Source organism: Abramis brama, assembly GCF_963993115.1.
Source record: "Abramis brama genome assembly, chromosome: 25".
Taxonomy (NCBI): domain Eukaryota; kingdom Metazoa; phylum Chordata; class Actinopteri; order Cypriniformes; family Leuciscidae; genus Abramis; species Abramis brama.
Window position 1 is genome coordinate 20,010,643 of NC_139987.1, and position 19,035 is coordinate 20,029,677.

General features: G+C 34.5%; 1 protein-coding gene across 2 annotated transcripts in view; it reads left to right on the forward strand.

The window, feature by feature from the left end:
• Positions 1–19,035, forward strand: part of nf1b (neurofibromin 1b) — a 65,521-nt gene that overhangs the window by 10,641 nt on the left and 35,845 nt on the right. The window contains exons 7-34 of one of the 2 annotated variants that reach the window (XM_084104366.1): positions 292–367; positions 452–609; positions 1,108–1,281; positions 2,578–2,706; positions 3,195–3,269; positions 3,372–3,503; positions 5,071–5,205; positions 5,305–5,418; positions 5,506–5,585; positions 5,673–5,790; positions 6,782–7,028; positions 7,148–7,221; positions 7,509–7,592; positions 8,308–8,649; positions 8,733–8,872; positions 9,613–9,735; positions 9,818–9,901; positions 10,054–10,170; positions 10,263–10,444; positions 11,907–12,118; positions 13,876–14,037; positions 14,158–14,261; positions 15,552–15,687; positions 16,698–16,760; positions 17,538–17,696; positions 18,068–18,165; positions 18,241–18,387; positions 18,767–18,913. In XM_084104366.1, the coding sequence (XP_083960492.1) occupies positions 292–367; positions 452–609; positions 1,108–1,281; positions 2,578–2,706; positions 3,195–3,269; positions 3,372–3,503; positions 5,071–5,205; positions 5,305–5,418; positions 5,506–5,585; positions 5,673–5,790; positions 6,782–7,028; positions 7,148–7,221; positions 7,509–7,592; positions 8,308–8,649; positions 8,733–8,872; positions 9,613–9,735; positions 9,818–9,901; positions 10,054–10,170; positions 10,263–10,444; positions 11,907–12,118; positions 13,876–14,037; positions 14,158–14,261; positions 15,552–15,687; positions 16,698–16,760; positions 17,538–17,696; positions 18,068–18,165; positions 18,241–18,387; positions 18,767–18,913 (3,812 nt within the window). The remainder of the gene's footprint in view (positions 1–291; positions 368–451; positions 610–1,107; positions 1,282–2,577; positions 2,707–3,194; positions 3,270–3,371; positions 3,504–5,070; positions 5,206–5,304; positions 5,419–5,505; positions 5,586–5,672; positions 5,791–6,781; positions 7,029–7,147; positions 7,222–7,508; positions 7,593–8,307; positions 8,650–8,732; positions 8,873–9,612; positions 9,736–9,817; positions 9,902–10,053; positions 10,171–10,262; positions 10,445–11,906; positions 12,119–13,875; positions 14,038–14,157; positions 14,262–15,551; positions 15,688–16,697; positions 16,761–17,537; positions 17,697–18,067; positions 18,166–18,240; positions 18,388–18,766; positions 18,914–19,035) is intronic. The other variant, XM_084104367.1, reaches the window with a different exon arrangement.

Here is a 19,035-nt window from a genome sequence, read left to right on the forward strand (position 1 = left end):
CACTGGACAAAAAAGTGTGCATTTTTGGGGCGGAGCAATGAAGGGAGGGGTGTGTTTGTTTGGGTTGATTTCAGATATCAACAGTGTTTCTCAGAAATCGCTTTCTGCACCTTTAAATGTTTTGTTTAAATGTTTATTATTCTGTGTTTTTTATTTGGTTTTATTTATTTGATTTGGTGGTGTTTGTATGAAATTCACTCTGCTGCCACCTAGTGTTGTCCTGTCTCAGTGCAGCAAACATCTGCAATGTGTTTTAAAAAAATAAAAATAAAAAATCGATTGGATTTGTAGGCGTTCTGGAACTGGGTGGAGAATTATCCTGATGAATTCACCAGGCTGTACCAGAGGCCTCAGGCGGACATGGCTGGTGCGTCCACTGAAACTCACTGTAACTGTACCATAACAATATGCTTCGGAGAGGATGTGTGAATCTGATGTGTGTGTCTTTTAGACTGTGCTGAGAAGCTGTTTGATCTAGTGGATAGTTTTGCTGAGAGTACGAAGAGGAAAGCAGCTGTTTGGCCTCTGCAGATCATCCTCCTCATCCTCTGTCCTAACATCACGCAAGACATGTCCAGAGACACGTCAGATGACTCTAAATACAACAAGGCAAGTATAAAAAAATATGAACTTGTGAAGATCTTCTCTTGATTTTTATTGTTCTTAAATTATAATACCCACTGATAGACAGATTAAATATGCAATTATATTTTAAATATTGTAGTATTGTGTAAAGTAAAGTAAATTTAGTCACCTTCAAATGATTTAGGTTATTTTCATTTCTAGGGCACATTTTATGCTATAGAAATAAATGTGAATTAATGAATTTTTGTAAAAAAAAATTATTTATGAACACACACACATACATATATAGCATTATATAAGCCACAGACAAAAGCCATATCAGGAATTTGAGCCTCACTAATATAGTAAAAACATGTACACACACCCTCTCTCACACACATGCTCAAATTAGACAGCTACATCACATAGTTAACAGTTTATAAACAGTTTGATGGCCATACTTTTTGTCAAATTAATATTAGACTAGTAACTATAATTAGATTCTTCCTAAACTATTAATGTGCTGTTGTTTTCTCCCTGTAGAAACTGTTTTTGGAGAATCTACGGAAAGCCTTGACCGGTCACGGTGGAAGCAAACAGCTGACGGAGAGCGCAGCCATCGCCTGCGTTAAACTGTGCAAAGCGTCCACGTATATCAACTGGGAGGATCACTCCGTTATTTTCCTGCTGGTGCAGTCCATTGTCATGGATCTGAAGGTATGGACAAATATGGCTCTTAAAAAAGGTAGAGTTTGGATCTTTTTATTTTATCATTTTTTAATGTTTGGGTTGGTTTGTGTAGTCAGGGAATTATTAACTTTGTAAACTTGACATATGAAATATAATCAGAAAAATATATATTTTAAAAAAAATAAAACAGTTTATTACCTTTATAAAAGATAAATATATATATTTATACATAAAAAAATATAGTTTGCATATGTGTTTTTGTTGAGTTTTGTATTTGACACATCAGGCGTTTATGGCCCATATAGTATGTTATAGGAGAATAAGGCGCTCATACTCAAGGAGGAAAATTAGATTCAGAGGTCCAAAGAAACTGAGCAAAAATATGCAATTTGGTGCAGTTGCTGATATTTATTTGGCAAAAAAGTAAGATGAAATTATAATATCTTGTAAATCAGTAAAAATCTTTATAGGAGACTACTTGCACATGTATATGAAAATCAGTTTCTTAGGAAGATGACCAAAACGCATAAAAAGTTTTATGTTTTTAGTTGAAAACGGTGTCGTGTAAATGGCCCCTTAGTTTTATGATCGAAGCTCAGTAGTTTTTATTGTAGGGGCAAAACATATGATGCAGTGCAATACAATGATGATTAAGAGATAGACAAAGGCCTGATGTATCATATCTGATGCTCACGTTTGAACACAATTAAAAATTGTTTGAATAAAAATAAAAATTATGTATGGATAATAAAGTAAACCTAAGTTGCTTCAGTCAAGGTTATCTTCAAATATTGCTAACAATATACAAGTTATTCTTACATTTACTTTATAAAAACAATAAAGATTTCACAGTAAAAAGACACGGACCGCGACCTGTTCTAAAAGGCCTTTTACTTGATAAAAAAGTATAAACTATTGTGTACAACAGTTTTTTTTTTTTCAGCAAACTTTTAATCATGTTGATAATTTAGAAGCCTTTGCATATCAGATACAGATATATTGCAGATACAGTAGGCTTAAGTCTAGTTTGCCTAGTGAGACCTTGATGAGCTGGTTTAGGTGTGTTTAACTGGGGTTGGAGCTAAACTTTGCAGGACAGTGACCCTCCAAGAGCAGGATTGGACACCCCTGGCTTAAGCAATAAGAAGGGGAATGGAGTTTGGGAAATGTCACAGGCAGGACTTAAACCTGCATCACCCACATAAACCCCACAGCTCAACTTTTCAGATTACAGAAGGGACGAGCACAGAATCCCAAGTGTGGTGTCTGAATCTTTCTTGTTGATGCTGTCCTCCTCATTGATGGTTGTCTCTTTGTCTCCAGGGGTTGCTGTTTAACCCAGCTAAGCCGTTTTCCAGAGGCGCAGGAAGCCAGAGTGCAGACGTGGACTTAATGATCGACTGTTTTGTCTCCTGTTTCAGAATCAACCCACACAACAATCAGCAGTTTAAGGTGTGTGGACAAGTCAGGTCAAATTCAAATGAATTTATGGAGCACTTTTCACAATACACTTTGTAAAAAGCAGCGGTACAGAAAATCATGATTTATAATTTCTTAAAACTTTTTTGCCTCTGTTATATTTATGAGATTAGAGCTGGGCGATACAACAATTGCAACAATACAAGCGATCAAGCAGAGATATGCTATATAGTACATATCACCATACACATGTATATATATATATATATATATATATATATATATATATATATATATATATATCCAACTTTTTATAAAGAGCTAGGCAATAATATAGTTACATTTCAAGCTGAAATAACAAATCAGGCAGTTAAGATTTGTTATGATATATATCGCTTTACATAAGTGTAATTTATGTATGCGGATAAAGTTGATATTGAGAATTATGAAACCTGCAATGTTTTGTTACATTTATACACTGTCCAAAGAACATGCACCAAATCTCTTTCTTTTTCTGTAAGGTGTGTCTGGCCCCATCCTCACCTCCTACCTTTCATTTTGTGCTGGTGAATTCTCTTCACCGAATCATCACTAATGTAAGAGCTCCTGGTGTCCTTAGTTCACCTCAGAGAGATAGGATGTCTGATTCACTCCCAGGATGTCCAAATGTCCTCTGTGTGTCTTCTGTCATGATCTAGTCCCCGCTGGACTGGTGGCCGAAGATCGATACCGTGTACGGTTACTCGGGAGAGCTGCGGCTCATGTTTGCTGAGACTCTTGGGAGAGTGGTGCAGGGCTGCAGCAGTCACGCCCCCCTCCGTATGACACCGGTGAGACGCCCACAAAACCCCTCAGAGATGAGAGAGCCTCCTCTAGTGTCCTGCTAGCTTTCTTAGGCTGACATTTGGAATAGAATACTAGCATACTGCACAGTTTACTTCATATAGCCTACTATTTTTAGACAGTATGTGAAACAGCATACAGTATGCTATAAAAAATGTTCCAGACAGTCCATGACATGATCACTGTGTTGTATAATATATATGTATATATAAATATAAATATATAAATATTTTTATCGCCTTTGTTTATATATAATTAATTCAGAGGGGTGACCAGTCATCTCAGAAATGAATGCAGAAGTTTTAGTTGAAAATTATTTTCATAATGACTCGAGAGATTAAAAAAAATCACAGATAAAAAAATATATGCAAATAATACATATACATAAAAAATTAAAGGGGGATATAAATAAATGAAATACAATTTATGAGAAGCATAAAATGTATACTCAAATTAAGATACAGTTTTTAGTTTGACATTTTTATATATATATATATATATACAGTGCAATGCATAAGTGAATACACCCATGCTAAAGTTGACTAAAAAGAGGAATAAAAAATCATATTTTGGAAATTGAACTTAATGCCTTAATTTAAAAAATTAGGAAAAATCCAACCTTTAAGGACACCAGTTTTCTTTGTGAATGAATAATGTATCGTAAATAAATAAATGTTCTTCCTTAAAATACATGGTGCATAAGTGAGTACACCCCTATGTTAAATTCCCATAGAGGCAGGCAGATTTTTATTTTTAAGTATTTAAAAAAAAATTTTTTTAGGATACTATGCATCCTGATAAAGTTCCCTTGGCCTTTGGAATTAAAATAGCCCCACATCATCACATAGCCTTCACCATACCTAGAGATTGGCATGGTTTTATTTCAGTTAGCCTAAAAGCTAGTTTGATTTGCATTGAGAGATGATCTTATGGAAAGTACCCCATTCCAATCTCTAGGTATGGTGAATGCTATGTGATGATGTGGGGCTATTTTAATTCCAAAGGCCAAGGGAACTTTATCAGGATGCATAGTATCCTAAAAATTAATTAAAAAAAAATACTTAAAAATAAAAATCTGCCTGCCTCTATGGGAATTTAACATAGGGGTGTACACACTTATGCACCATGTATTTTAAGGAAGAACATTTATTTATTTACGATACATTATTCATTCACAAAGAAAATTGGTGTCCTAAAAGGTTGGATTTTTCCTAATTTTTTAAATTAAGGCATTAAGTTCAATTTCCAAAATATGATTTTTTATTCCTCTTTTTAGTCAACTTTAGCATGGCTGTATTCACTTATGCATTACACTGTATGTGTGTCACACCAAGGCTGCATTTATTTGATCAAAAGTACAATGAAAACAGTAATATTGTGAAATATTATTACAATGTCACTGTACATTACTGTCATTATGATTCAGTTTAATGCATCCTTTTTGATTGAAAGTATCAATTTCTTTAAAAAAAAAAACAATAATACTGATCCCAAGCATTTTGTTCAGAGCTTTTTGTACACGTTTCTACTTCTTTCTCTCCGTCTTCCTCTCAGAGTTGGACGTTTAAGGACAAAATGAGCAGTCTGAAGTTTAAAGAGAAAACCACTGATCTAGACACCAGGATTCATAAGTATCTGCTCTTGGCTTTGGTGAAACTCATCCATGCAGATCCCAAATTGATGCTTCATGTGAGTTGTGAGGATGTTTACCTCTCTCTGGCTTCAGTGTGATACTTATAAAGATGCTCTTCTGTACATTTAATGTCACTTTTGTGTGTTCGTGATCAGAATCCTGGTAAACAGGGTCTGGAGGTGCACAGCAGCACAGCAGAACTCATCACAGGCCTGATGCAGCTTGTGCCTCTTGCTAACATGGGAGATATTTCCCTGGAGGCCATGGAGGTGAGATCATTGTTTCTCTTTCTTTATTCAGCGTGAGTTTAGTTAGCCTTTGTGTGAGTTATCGGTCATAATCTATCTCTATATTAGGCTCTTTTGGTTCTGCATCAGCCTGAAAGCATTGAGCTGTGGAACCCAGACGCTCCAATGGAAACCTTCTGGGACATCAGGTAGCTCCTCAGTGGACTTGACTCCAGTTAACTGGTGCTGATAGAAATTAAAATACCTGTCTGATTGCGTATTTGTTATTGGTCCAGTTCTCAGGTGCTATACTTCATCTGTAAGAATGGTCATCAGCTGATCAACAGCACTGAGATTCTGAAGTGGCTGCGAGAGATTCTCATCTGCAGAAACAAATTTCTCCTCAGGAACAAGGTGAGTCGGCACTCTCACCTGTATTTAACCAAACCACACTGCGTGGGCTAATATTGAAATTAGAAATTAAAATAAATTAATATATATTTAAATTATTATTATTATTATTATTATTATTATTATTATTATTATTATTATTATTATTATTATCATCATTAAATTATTTGCCAAAATGTGAAGCAAACAACCTAACTAAACTCATGAAGTACTGTATCCCACAATTCAATGTGCTCAACCTGACCTTCCAGTGTCGCAAAAGAACCAGGATATCAACCAGGAAATGTACACAGAATTTGATTTAAAAAAAAAAAATGAAATAACTATTTATTTGTGATATGATAAAATGAATGCCACTCTGTTGATTATACATGAAAAATGGTCAAGATATGTACTATATAAATATTATTTCTGTCAAATCGATTATTCGCGATTAATCGCATCTGACATAAGTTTTATATATATATATATATATATATATATATATATAATGTATACACATATTTTCAAACTTTTATGCTAGATGTGATTAATCAATTTTACAGCACTAATTTAAATATTTATTATATAATGCATACTATTTAACAGTATTTTTAAAATAGCATAGTATGTAAAAGTATGCATTGTAGCTAATAGTACACATTTTACTAAATGTTTTGTTTAATTTAAGATTATGTATATAATCTTAAATTAAACAAAACATATCTATAAAATGTATTTATATATATATATATATATATATATATATATATATATATATATATATATATATATATATATATATATATTTTTTAATATATATATATATATATATATATATATATATATATATATATATATATATATGACTAAATCGATTGACTACATGTTAACTTGTCTTAGCAAGGTTATAAAACTGGCATAGTATGTAAAATTAGTATAGATAATAGTATTCTAGTATGGACGTAGCATTTTAATATCAGGTTTCAAACTCTCTGTTGTTTTTCTCCTACAGGATCGGGCCACCGCAGGCAGCAACATCACCAACTGCCGACAGGCCCAGACCAAGCTGGAGGTCTGTCTCTACATGTTCCTGTGGAGTCCAGACATGGAGGCTGTTCTGGTGGCCATGTCCTGCTTCCGCTACCTGTGTGAGGAGACAGACATCCGCTGCAGTGCAGAAGACATCCCTGTGCAGTCCCTTCTGCCAAATTACCACACATTCATGGAGTTTGCATCTGTCAGTAACATGATGATTACAGGTTTGTCTGATCAACTAGTTTGAGTGGACAGATTCAGATACGTGCCTTAGTTTTGTGAGATTTGGTGTGGGTGCCACAAGGGGTCAGCATAGTCTGTGTGATCTTTCTGATTTTTCTAGGTCGTTCGGCTCTACAGAAGAGAGTAATGGCTTTGCTTCGGAGGATTGAGCTGCCCACTCCGGGAAACACAGAGGTCAGAGGTCACACATTTACATATTTAATACCATTTAATACCAAGTAATTCTGGTTGGTTTAGCGAGCACATTTGCATTGTTCTGATTGTGAGCTATTATAGTATTATTTAACGTTATTGTTTTGAATCGAGTCCTTTTAGCATATGTAAAACTTGTTTTTTCACAGTTTGGTACTTGTGTGCTTTTTCTGTTGTTTGCTTAAAAAGTCAACTTTATTTTTTGGTCTAATTTGATTTTGAAGATACCATGGATGACAACATTTAACTGCTCTGTTTGGTCATTTCAGGCCTGGGAAGACACACATGCTAAATGGGAACATGCAACCAGATTAATCTTAAGCCACCCGAAAACAAAACTGGAAGACGGTCAGGTCAGACACACTAACACTCACCACCAATAAAGGGCCTTACAAGTAGAAAATAAAGTTTTGTCTACATTCTTGATTCTTCAATTTAGGGGACATTTCTGTCCCATTAGGTTAATTTTTAAAGAAAAAAATCCTATTTTAATTATAAAACAGAGATTGTGTAATTTATTTGATCTTTTAAAATTCCTTTTCCTAATCTGTAGTGTTAAAAAGTTTTAGGAAATATTTGTTTCACAAAAAGGTGTGAAGTTTTTTTTTTTTTTTTTTTTTGTCATTGTCAAATCAGTTATTATTTGAGAATTTTAATTTAGAATTTTAATTCAGTTGAAGTAATTTTTCTTAGTTTTAGTTAGTGTTTTTAGTAATTAATTAATTTAAGTTATATATATATATATATATATATATATATATATATATATATATATATATATATATATATATATATATATATATATATATATATATATATATATAAACTAGCTAAACCTAAAAAAAGTTTGAATTAAACTGAATTAAAATTCTAAATTAAATGTCTCAAATAATAATTTTAAAAAACGTACTCCCACACTCACATATTTTAAAAAACTAAAAAGTATCTACACTACAAATTAGACAAAGAAATGAAAAAGATCAAATAAATTATGACTTAAAAAACATGACATGACAAAATGTTGGCTTTTTACATTTAAGCTCCTAAATCCTGTGTCTCATCCCTCAGGAATGGATCAATATGACTGGCTTCCTGTGTGCATTGGGTGGTGTGTGTTTGCAGCAGAGGAACGCGCCTGCTCTGGCCACCTACAGTCCTCCCATGGGCACATTGAACGATCGCAAGAGCTCCATGGTGTCCATGGCCTCGTGTGAGGGGAGCCCAGAGACGCCCCTGAGTAGGTTCCTGGACCGCCTTCTGTCGCTGATGGTGTGCAGTCATGAGAAGGGCCATCAGATCCGCACTAACATCAAAGACCTGGTGGGGCTGGAGCTCAGTCCAGCGCTCTACCCCATGCTGTTCAACAAACTCAAGAACAGCATCAGCAGGTTTTTTGATGCCCAGGGGCCGGTGAGACAGCTAGTAGCCTAGTGGTTGGATGTCAACAACATCAAACGTCATTGGTACTCATGCCTCTGTGCTTATATGTTTAGGTGCCAATTAATGAGACCAACACACAGTTTGTGGAGCAGACCATCGCTATCATGAAGAACTTACTGGACAACCATACGGAGGGAAGCTCGGAGCATCTAGGTCAAGCCAGCATTGAGACCATGATGCTCAACCTGGTCAGGTAAGGCATTTGCTTGCTTGTTAGTATAAACTTTATTGTAAAGATCATTTTCTTAATAAATGTTTCCAGATATGTTTGTCTGTCTTCACTGAGAAAGAGGAATTTGAGAATTTGTCCCACAGATTTTTATTTTTTTGCTTGCCCAATCATGCCATTTGTTTATATTTCTACTATAATATAATTTGATTGATTCTAATAAAAAATTTGGGGTTGGTAAGATTTTAAAAATATTTTTGAAGGAAGTTTATTTGATCAAAATACAGTAAAACGGTAATATTGTGAAATATTACAATTTAAAAGAACTGTTTTCCATTTTAAAATTGTAATTTATTATTGTGATGGTGGGAACTTTTAAATGGTACTGTATGTAGTAATATAATTATTTACATATAATCTTTTTATTTACATCTATAATTTAACATTTAATATAAAAAAAATATTTAGAATAATGTATTATACTTTTTAAAAACGTTATAAATCAAATGATAAGCTTTCTTTAAAAAAAGTGAAATAATTTCTAAAAATTATACTGTTATTATAATTATACAGTAAACACCAAGACTACAAAAATATATATAAATTTTTGCTGGAAAATGATGGCATACAAGACAAACCTTTACTGATCAGTTTGTAATTTCTAACCTATTTTTACTGATGCTACCGAGACAATTTTGCAGTTTTGACAGCTTCATCTGTTATCCTTATTGTTGATTCCTGTGTGCCCGTTGGTATGTTGGCAGGTATGTACGTATTCTTGGCAACATGGTTCATGCCATCCAGATTAAAACCAAACTGTGCCAGCTGGTAGAGATCATGATGGAGCGCAGAGATGACCTCTCTTTCTGCCAAGAGATGAAGTTCAGGTACAAATGTATTTTTATTGTCAGATTATCTGGCATGTTTTATTCCTGCTCTGGAGATTCATCAGATTTCTGTTTGTCTCAGGAATAAGATGGTGGAGTATCTAACAGACTGGGTGATGGGAACATCCAACCAGGCCACTGATGATGATGTCAAATGCCTCACCAGGTAACACAGGATTTTTTATTTTTTAGTTAGTTTACCCAACAAAAAGCAACTTCCATTGGACTTTGGTTTTGAGGAAACCTTGATTAACGTTAGTGTAGCACAAATCGAAACATGGATTTTTTTGCTCTGAGCTCTGTGGTTTTGATTGACAGGGATCTGGATCAGGCGAGTATGGAAGCGGTGGTGTCTCTTCTAGCCGGGCTGCCACTCCAGCCAGAGGAAGGGGACGGTGTGGAACTGATGGAGGCCAAATCTCAGCTCTTCCTAAAGTAAGACTCTCAAGTTTCATGTCAAACCCTTCGCCTTATATTGTCCCTCCATTAGGTTTGTTCTTCACCCTGCCCCCTGCTTTTCTCCCCAGGTACTTTACTCTGTTCATGAACCTGCTGAACGACTGCAGTGAGGTGGAGGACGAGGGTCAGCAGGTAGTCGGACGCAAGCGGGGGATGTCCAGGCGATTGGCGTCTTTACGGCACTGCACCGTCTTGGCCATGTCCAACCTGCTCAATGCCAATGTGGACAGCGGCCTCATGCACTCTATTGGTGGGACAACTGAGCCACAAACCTCTCAACTAACACTTTCAATTCATAAACCACTAAACCAGCCTTATTTTCATTTTTTTCCCTTTGACTTTATTTTATTTTTTATTTCCTTGTAATTATATAATTTTACTTTATTTTACTTTACTTTTTTTTTATTTTTTTTTAACCCATTAAAAAAAATTATATTATATTATATTTTTTATATTATATTATATTATATTTTTTAACCCATTAATATACTTTAAAAGGGTCATATATCAAAATGTTAATCTTTAGTTAAACTTGCAGTCCAGTTAATAAATCTTCGTCTATGGTTTCACTATTTCTTAATCCCTCCCTGTTCTAGCGTGCACTCTTCTGAATGATCTTTCAAACTTTGCATTGCTAGCACTTGTATATGACTTGTATTCCTCATTTGTAAGTTGCTTTGGATAAAAGTGTCTGCTAAATCATAATATGTAAATTTAGATTCAGGGGCAGTCATATATACACACACACACACACACACACACACACACACACACACACACACACACACACACACATATATACAGTGTGTATATATATATACAGTGTGTATATATATATATATGTGTATAATATATGTATGTATGTATATGTACAGTGTATATGTATGTATATATATATATATAATATATGTATATGTATATGTACAGTGTATATGTATGTGTATATATATATATATATATATATATATATATATATATATATATATATATATACTGTATATGTATAATGTATATGTACAGTGTATATGTATGTGTGTGTATATATATATATATATATATACATATACATATACATATATATATATATATATATATATATATATATATATATATATATATATACATATATACATATATACATACACACACACACACATATATACATACATATATATATATATATACACACTGTACATATACAGTGTGTATATGTATATGTACAGTGTATATGTATGTATGTATATATATATATATATACACTATATATATATATATATATATATATATATATATATATATATATATACATATATATATATATATACATATATATATATATATATATATATATATATATATATATATATATATATACATATATACATATATATATATATATATATATATACATATATACATATATACATATACATATACATATATATACATATATACATACACACACACACACACACACACACACAAATATATATATTAGTCTTGACTTGTAACCCCAAGGTTGCCAGTTCGATTCTAAAATCAGGCAGGAAAAATGTAGGTGGGGAAGTGAGATGTCAAATTCTGAGTATGGGTTACGGTTACCATACTTGAACTTCACGTCACTTATAATCTACCGAACATAAAATGGATTTTTGTGACAAGCTTTATCAAGCTTCATGATCAAGCTTTATGCGTCTGCTGCTCTCCTGCAGGGCTGGGCTATCATAAGGACCTTCAGACCAGGGCTACTTTCATGGAGGTCCTCACTAAGATCCTGCAGCAGGGGACAGAGTTTGACACGCTGGCAGAGACTGCTCTGGCCGATCGCTTTGAGAGACTTGTGGAACTTGTCACAATGATGGGGGACCAGGGGGAGTTGCCTATCGCCATGGCGCTGGCCAGTGTGGTGCCTTGTTCCCAGTGGGTGGGTAGATTATGCAAATCTGTGCAAGATGAAGAATTAATTTAGCTCCAATTCAAACCGTGTTCTTCACAATTCACTATGCAGCATATATTTATTATTTTATAAACGTCATCTTTTTAATTTTTAGAATTGTAACTTTAAAGCTTGAAAATCTTCCAGTGACTTAAAATAAAAATGTTTGCTAGTCAAATCCAAACAGTGATTATTTGCATACTGATTTGGCTGTGATCTATTCTTTAAGACATATTTACATATTAAATAACTTTTTTCCTACCTCTATTTATCCATCTATATTATTATTATCATCATCATCATTCTCTTTCTCTATATATCAGTGTTTGGGTTTAATGTTTTTATTTATTTTATTTTAGTAAAAATTTTCATTCATTTTACCATGACCAGTGGTTCTCAAACTTTTTTACTCAGAGGCCCCCCATATAGGCTAATATATATATATATATATATATATATATATATATATATATATATATATATATACACCTTTGAAGTTTCTTGTCAAGGCCCCCTAGCTGAGAGTAAATGACCTGTAACTTAAACTTTTTTTTTTCTTAAACTCTTTTTGCAAACCCTTGCTTTTCCTCCAGAAAATGCTAAACTTATTATGAAAGATATTTAAAAAAATCTTCTTATAAAATGTAGGAATGTCCCAATCAAGATTTTAGTTATTGAGTTTCATGCCGATACTCAAATGTAAAAAAAGGGGCCTCTATTACTACACTGTCCAATATAAGAATAACTACAGTAATATTTTTTTATATATAATTCTAATAATAAAACATTGGTAGATGTAAACATCTGTTACAATGGTAGACATTGTAAACAGACTGTGTGGTCACAATTATGAGTATGGGACTACTGATATAAACTTGTATACATCTGACGTAAAATAAAGGATCAGGTTTAGGATAGAGGATACCGATCAGTTAAAAAAATGCTTAATTGGCCCCGATCTTTGAGTTCCCTAATTATTTATATCTTTATTATTGGGGCCAAAGATATAGGCCTGGTTTCACAGACAGATCTTAAATTAAGTCAGGATTAGGCTTTAGTTCAAATCGGACATTTTTAAACATGCCTTAGAAAAAATCATTAGTTGTGTGCATTTGAGACAAAACAATGGCACTGACATTTTAAGATATGTCAATAAAAGTTACTTTCAGTTAAAACAGCTCAATAATGATTTTTTAGTCTGGGACTAGACTTAAGCCTTGTCTGTGAAACCAGGGGATAAGGTTACACTTTATTTTGATGGTCAACTTTAGACATTCTACTAACTTTAAGTAACTTTGCTACTACATGTCATCTAACTCTCAATACAGTATTGTTTGACTTTAATAGACTGTTAGGTTAGGACTAGGTGTTAGGGTTATTAGAATAAGTTGACATGTAGTTACAAAATTACTTATAACTTTAAGTCAGTATAATGTCTGTTGGGGAACTATCAACATAAAGTATTTTATTAATAAAACTGTTTGTGCAGATATTAATCAAACAGCCTACTAATACTCTAATGACTGCTAGTAGACGTAGTTGCAAAGTTTCTTATAGTTAGTAGAATGTCTAAAGTGGATCATCAAAGTATTACTAAATATAAATTGCGTTTGTAAATGCATTAATATTAACTATTAACACTCAACACACCATTTTATTTTTTTTAATATCAATCTGTGTATGATTTTACTGTAAACTCATAGTCTGAGTGCTTCTTTAGTTAGTCTGGTGTTTGGTCTTTTCAGGATGAACTGGCACGTGTTCTGGTGTCTCTCTTCGATTCGAGACATCTGTTGTATCAGCTTCTGTGGAATATGTTCTCCAAGGAGGTGGAGTTGGCAGATTCCATGCAAACATTGTTCCGTGGAAACAGCCTGGCTAGTAAAATCATGACGTTCTGCTTTAAGGTGCCTCTACTCTTCACCTGGCATGCACTGAAGTCAAATGACCATTCACAGAGGCAAATGATCCGGATTAAGTTTATCTTTGAATTTCCCTCTGTGTAACATGGAATCTCCTTCTTTCAGGTGTATGGGGCCACGTATCTGCAGAAGTTATTGGAGCCGTTGCTCAGGGGAGTGATCACTGGTGCTGAGTGGCAGATGTTGAGCTTTGAGGTGGATCCCACCAGGTATCTGTCCGACAGACCCTTTAAATCAGTGCTTCTCAACTGGTGTGTTGGTGCAAATTCACCTGTCACTTGATAGAAGCTAGTCAAATTAGGCATCATGTACAGGTTGCACAACATGGTGTCATTCTCAAACCATGTACAAAACTAGCCAAAGTGAAAGAATTTAACCCAGACTAATTTTAATAGTTTAACTTGTGACGAGAATAAACTGGTTTGTGCCGACCACAGTGTGTTTCGTGTGGGGAATAAATGGCTGCTGAGAGCCACAAAATCCTTGAAATTCAAGAAATCTACATTAAGCATTTTAAAGGGATGGTTCGGAGTAATTTCAACCTAGGGTCCTTTGCACCATGACCTCGAGCCAAACACCCGCCCAGAAGCTTTTTTTCCCTTGGTTGAACATTATTAAAGTTAGAGCTTATTTAGAGATATCAGCCGAATGTCTTAGTGCAGGCGCTAATGGATCCAAGGTTGTATCTCATAAATTACCCCACTAATAATGCCCGGAATGGTACCAAACTTCTACAGTGGTACAAATAGGTTCTGTACTCATAAAACGAGGCATTGGAAAGTTTGTAAGTACATCAGGAGTTTATTTAAATAACACTTGCCTGATGGCTTATGCTACCGCTAACCCGGACGTCGAGGTCACTTCCGTGATTTGGGAAAAGCACGTAAAAGTCCTGGCAGAAAGCGATGCATAAGGATGTAGTGTAACAATGCCCAGTACCAGGAATGCACTAATATTTTGTTGGTAGTACCAGTTTTCAACAATTATTAGTTAACACTAAGTTGTCAACACTTCAGAAAAATAAATTTGTATGGAGTGTTAAATTCACTAGCTTTTCGCTTAGACTTGAAAGTTTTGCAAAGGACTTTTATGGGCTAGGTTGAAATTACTCTGAACAATCACTTTAATAATTATGCATATTATTACTATATTTTAATGTTTGATTTTAAGGATTTTTTTGGTGGACTTTTGTGTAAGAAATGAACTATTTTGGTACTTTGGTATTTTTTGGTAATATTTGGTATTTTGGGGTATTTCGGTGTTGTGACACCCAAAAATGAAAATTATGTCATTTACTCAACCTCAAGTTGTTCCAGTCCAAAATATCTTCCTTTGTGTTCAGCAGAAGAAAACAAATTCATTCAGGTTTGGAACAATTTGAGGGTGAGTAAATTATAAAATAAAATAAAACTTATAGCAGTGATGTTATCCAGTAAATATAGCAGACTTGTGATGTTTAGCTTCTGGTTGGAGATGATTCAGTTGTATTCTTCCCTCAGACTCGAGAGCGGTGAGAATTTGGAGGAGAACCAGCGCAATCTGTTACGGATGACCGATCGCTTCTTTCAGGCCATAATCAGCTCATCGGCCGAGTTCCCTCCTCAGCTCCGCAGCGTCTGTCACTGTCTCTTTCAGGTGAGACTGAAGAACCCGATGAACTGTTTCTTCTGTTTGCAGTTTGTGGATGTCTGTGTTAATGTGTATGATGATATCACTAATGTCAAATATGCTTCAGTTTTGCTGTGAAGACTGATTGTCGATTAAACAGTTTAAAGTCAACATGAAATCAAAATTTACTTAATAGACATTTCTGGCACAATTTATCACAAAAAATTGCCTCTGTAATCTAATTAAATGTAGTAACTTATTTAAAATGGCATGTGAATGGCAAATCATGTTGACTTTAAAATCTGAAGTGGTTTATTTCAAATACATATTTGACATAAGTTTCCAGTGTGAGAGAAGGCCAATGCAGAATCTGCAAACCTTTTTCTCATTTTCTGTACTGAACGAATTTGTGTGGTTTGTAAACCATTCTCAGATTCATTTTTGTGTGAACGCATAGTTTTATGTATAATTTTTAATGATTTATTAAGAAATTCAGTCTACATGTGTTTCATAAATGAAGCCAATTGTGCAGGAAAATTGTGGAATTCTGCAGCATGAATTAAAATGGTTACACACTTTAACAGGTTGAATAAACAAACGTTTGGGCCAGTAATTTTTTTTTTTTTTTAAAGAAATCAACACTTTTATTCATCGAGGATGTGTTAAATTAATCAGAAATGACAGTAAACACATTTATAATATTACAAAACATTTATATTCCAAATCATTGCTGTTCTTTTGAACTTTCTATTTATCAAAGAATCCTGTAAAAAAATCTAAATATCAAAAATAAACTTTTTTTTTTTTTTTTACTCCAGTTCAGCCCCAAATGTTTGAATAGTAGTGTATATACTCATTGATAGCTGACAATATGCTTTTTGTTTAAACATAGTTTAAGTTTCAAGTTTGTTAACATTTTTTGGCAGCGGTTCAAGTTGGAGAAGCCCATTCCATGCAAGCCTGGTAGTAAGGGATCGTGTGTGTGTGTGTGTGTTAGCTTGTGCCGTGACTTGTTTGTGCTCATTTCTGTCCTGTAGGCTACTTGTCACTCTCTCCTGTCTAAAGCATCTGTCAAAGACAGAAAGGAAGTGAGGAAAGCAGTAAGTGTGAATGGCGGATGTATCTGCTTCCTGTCCTGATTCACTTCATTAATCTAAGACTCTTGTGCACCTCTGGCCTGCATTATTGTCATTACATCAAATCATATCTACTAATTTCCCGATTTTTGGCAAGCTGAGAATTTCACTGAATGTACCTCTTAGCACCAACACCAAAAAAACACAACAAACTCTGTAGCTCCAGGCATCATCTTTGCATGGGCCGTAACTCTCAGGACTGAGGTTTGGAAATTATCAGGCCATTGAATGCAGTGATGCGTTGTGGGTAATACAATTTGGTAACAAAGTCCGCCCCTTCTTGAATGCCAGAATGACTTTATGCTTGATCGTTCAACCTGAAACGTTAATTCTGAGTCAAAGGCATTTCTCCGTTGTGCAATTTTAAATGCTTTGCTTTTTTCTTCTCTAACACTCTTAAAGGTCACTCACTGGTGAAGACCTCCGCCATCATTAGACTGTTTAATGGCTTCAAACTGCTTTCTACACTTTAACTCTAAAGCCTCTGGTGCCTTTTCATTAAGATAGTTCCCTCACAGAACCTCATGTTATCAACTTATCAACAGATATCATCATATGATCAACTAGACCTCCACTAATCCAGAGTTTAGTGTGATTTGACTTTAAAATCACACAATTAAGTTTAAATTTAAGAGATTTTGGTTCTGGTTTAAAACCATCTTAATGAAATGGTGCCATGTTACCCCAGCCATAATACTATCCTTATATGTTCCTATGTGTGTTTGTGTGTCTTGGTTTCAGGTTGTGAGTCAGCGTTTCCCTCAGAACAGTATTGGAGCTGTAGGTAGTGCCATGTTCCTGCGTTTCGTGAACCCGGCTATAGTCTCTCCATATGAGGCTGGGATTCTCGACAAAAAACCTCCGCCCAGGATAGAAAGAGGCCTCAAACTCATGTCAAAGGTGAGAGTTTTTGGCATAGAGATGAAATAATGCTACTTCAAAAAGAAGAAAAAAATTGTCCATGCTGTAAAAAACAGTTCGTACCAGCTTTTGTTGGTTAAGCTGGTCTTTGCTGCTGGTCCAAAATGAAAGCCAACTGATCAACCTTCTAGCAGGGTTTATTTAATGCCTAAAACCCACTTAATAGCTGTAAAATTACTTTAATGCATGGCCTTAACTGTACTTTACTTTTATGGAAGCATGATGAAAGATTTTGTGATGCAAGACATCAATGTACAATAAAGTTGTAGACAAAACAGAAAGATTTGGACTGTTTAATAAAGACACGTTCCGTTAAGGTTGATCTTATTTCATTTTTCACCTGTCTGCAGATCCTCCAAAGTATTGCCAACCACGTTTTGTTCACAAAAGAAGAGCACATGAGGCCTTTTAATGACTTTGTGAAGAGTAATTTTGATGCAGCCAGAAGGTAAGAAAGCAATCAGTGGGCTTCAGGATTTGATTCCTGCCACCAGCAAGGGGTAACCTTTGGGTTTTCTTCTAGATTTTTCCTCGACATCGCCTCTGACTGCCCAGCGAGTGACTCGCTCAACCACAGCCTGTCCTTTATTAGTGATGGGAACGTTTTGGCCCTGCACAGGCTGCTGTGGAACAACCAAGAGAAAATCGGCCAGTATTTGTCTAGTAACAGGTGAGCAGGGCAGTGTGTGACCAGTGTTTTCATCCTGTTATTGAAAGTGCAAGTGCAGTTTGGGCGGAGTATTAGAATTAATTCTTGGAAAAAAAAATTTGCTCATTCAAATCTCAAAATTTCACTTCGATTTCACTTTTACCCCTTAACTTGTTTCTCTCTGATCTGATTGTTTTGGAAAGATGCTGTCTTTAAAGAACAGCTGATTTATTGTAAAAATATTAATCTAAACTAGTTTAAACTGGTTGTACGTTGTCTGTCATGCTTTATATTTATTCATCAGTAAAATATTTTAATATAAGCAATAGAAATTATTGATGATTCTCAGATTCTCAATGAAGTTTCAGCCAATCAGAGTATCATTTTCCATAATCTTCAGGGATCATAAAGCTGTTGGAAGGAGGCCATTTGATAAGATGGCCACCCTGCTTGCTTACCTGGGTCCCCCAGAACACAAACCTGTGGCAGATACTCATTGGTCAAGCCTGAATCTCACCAGCTCCAAATTTGAGGAGTTTATGACCAGGTAAAAATTGCTCAACGTTAAAAAAGTTTTTTTTTCTTGTTTTCTGGTAAAAAAAAAAAAACCCACATCTAAACATTCTTAAAATAGATTACATTTTTTTTAATGTTTTTATTTTTTATACA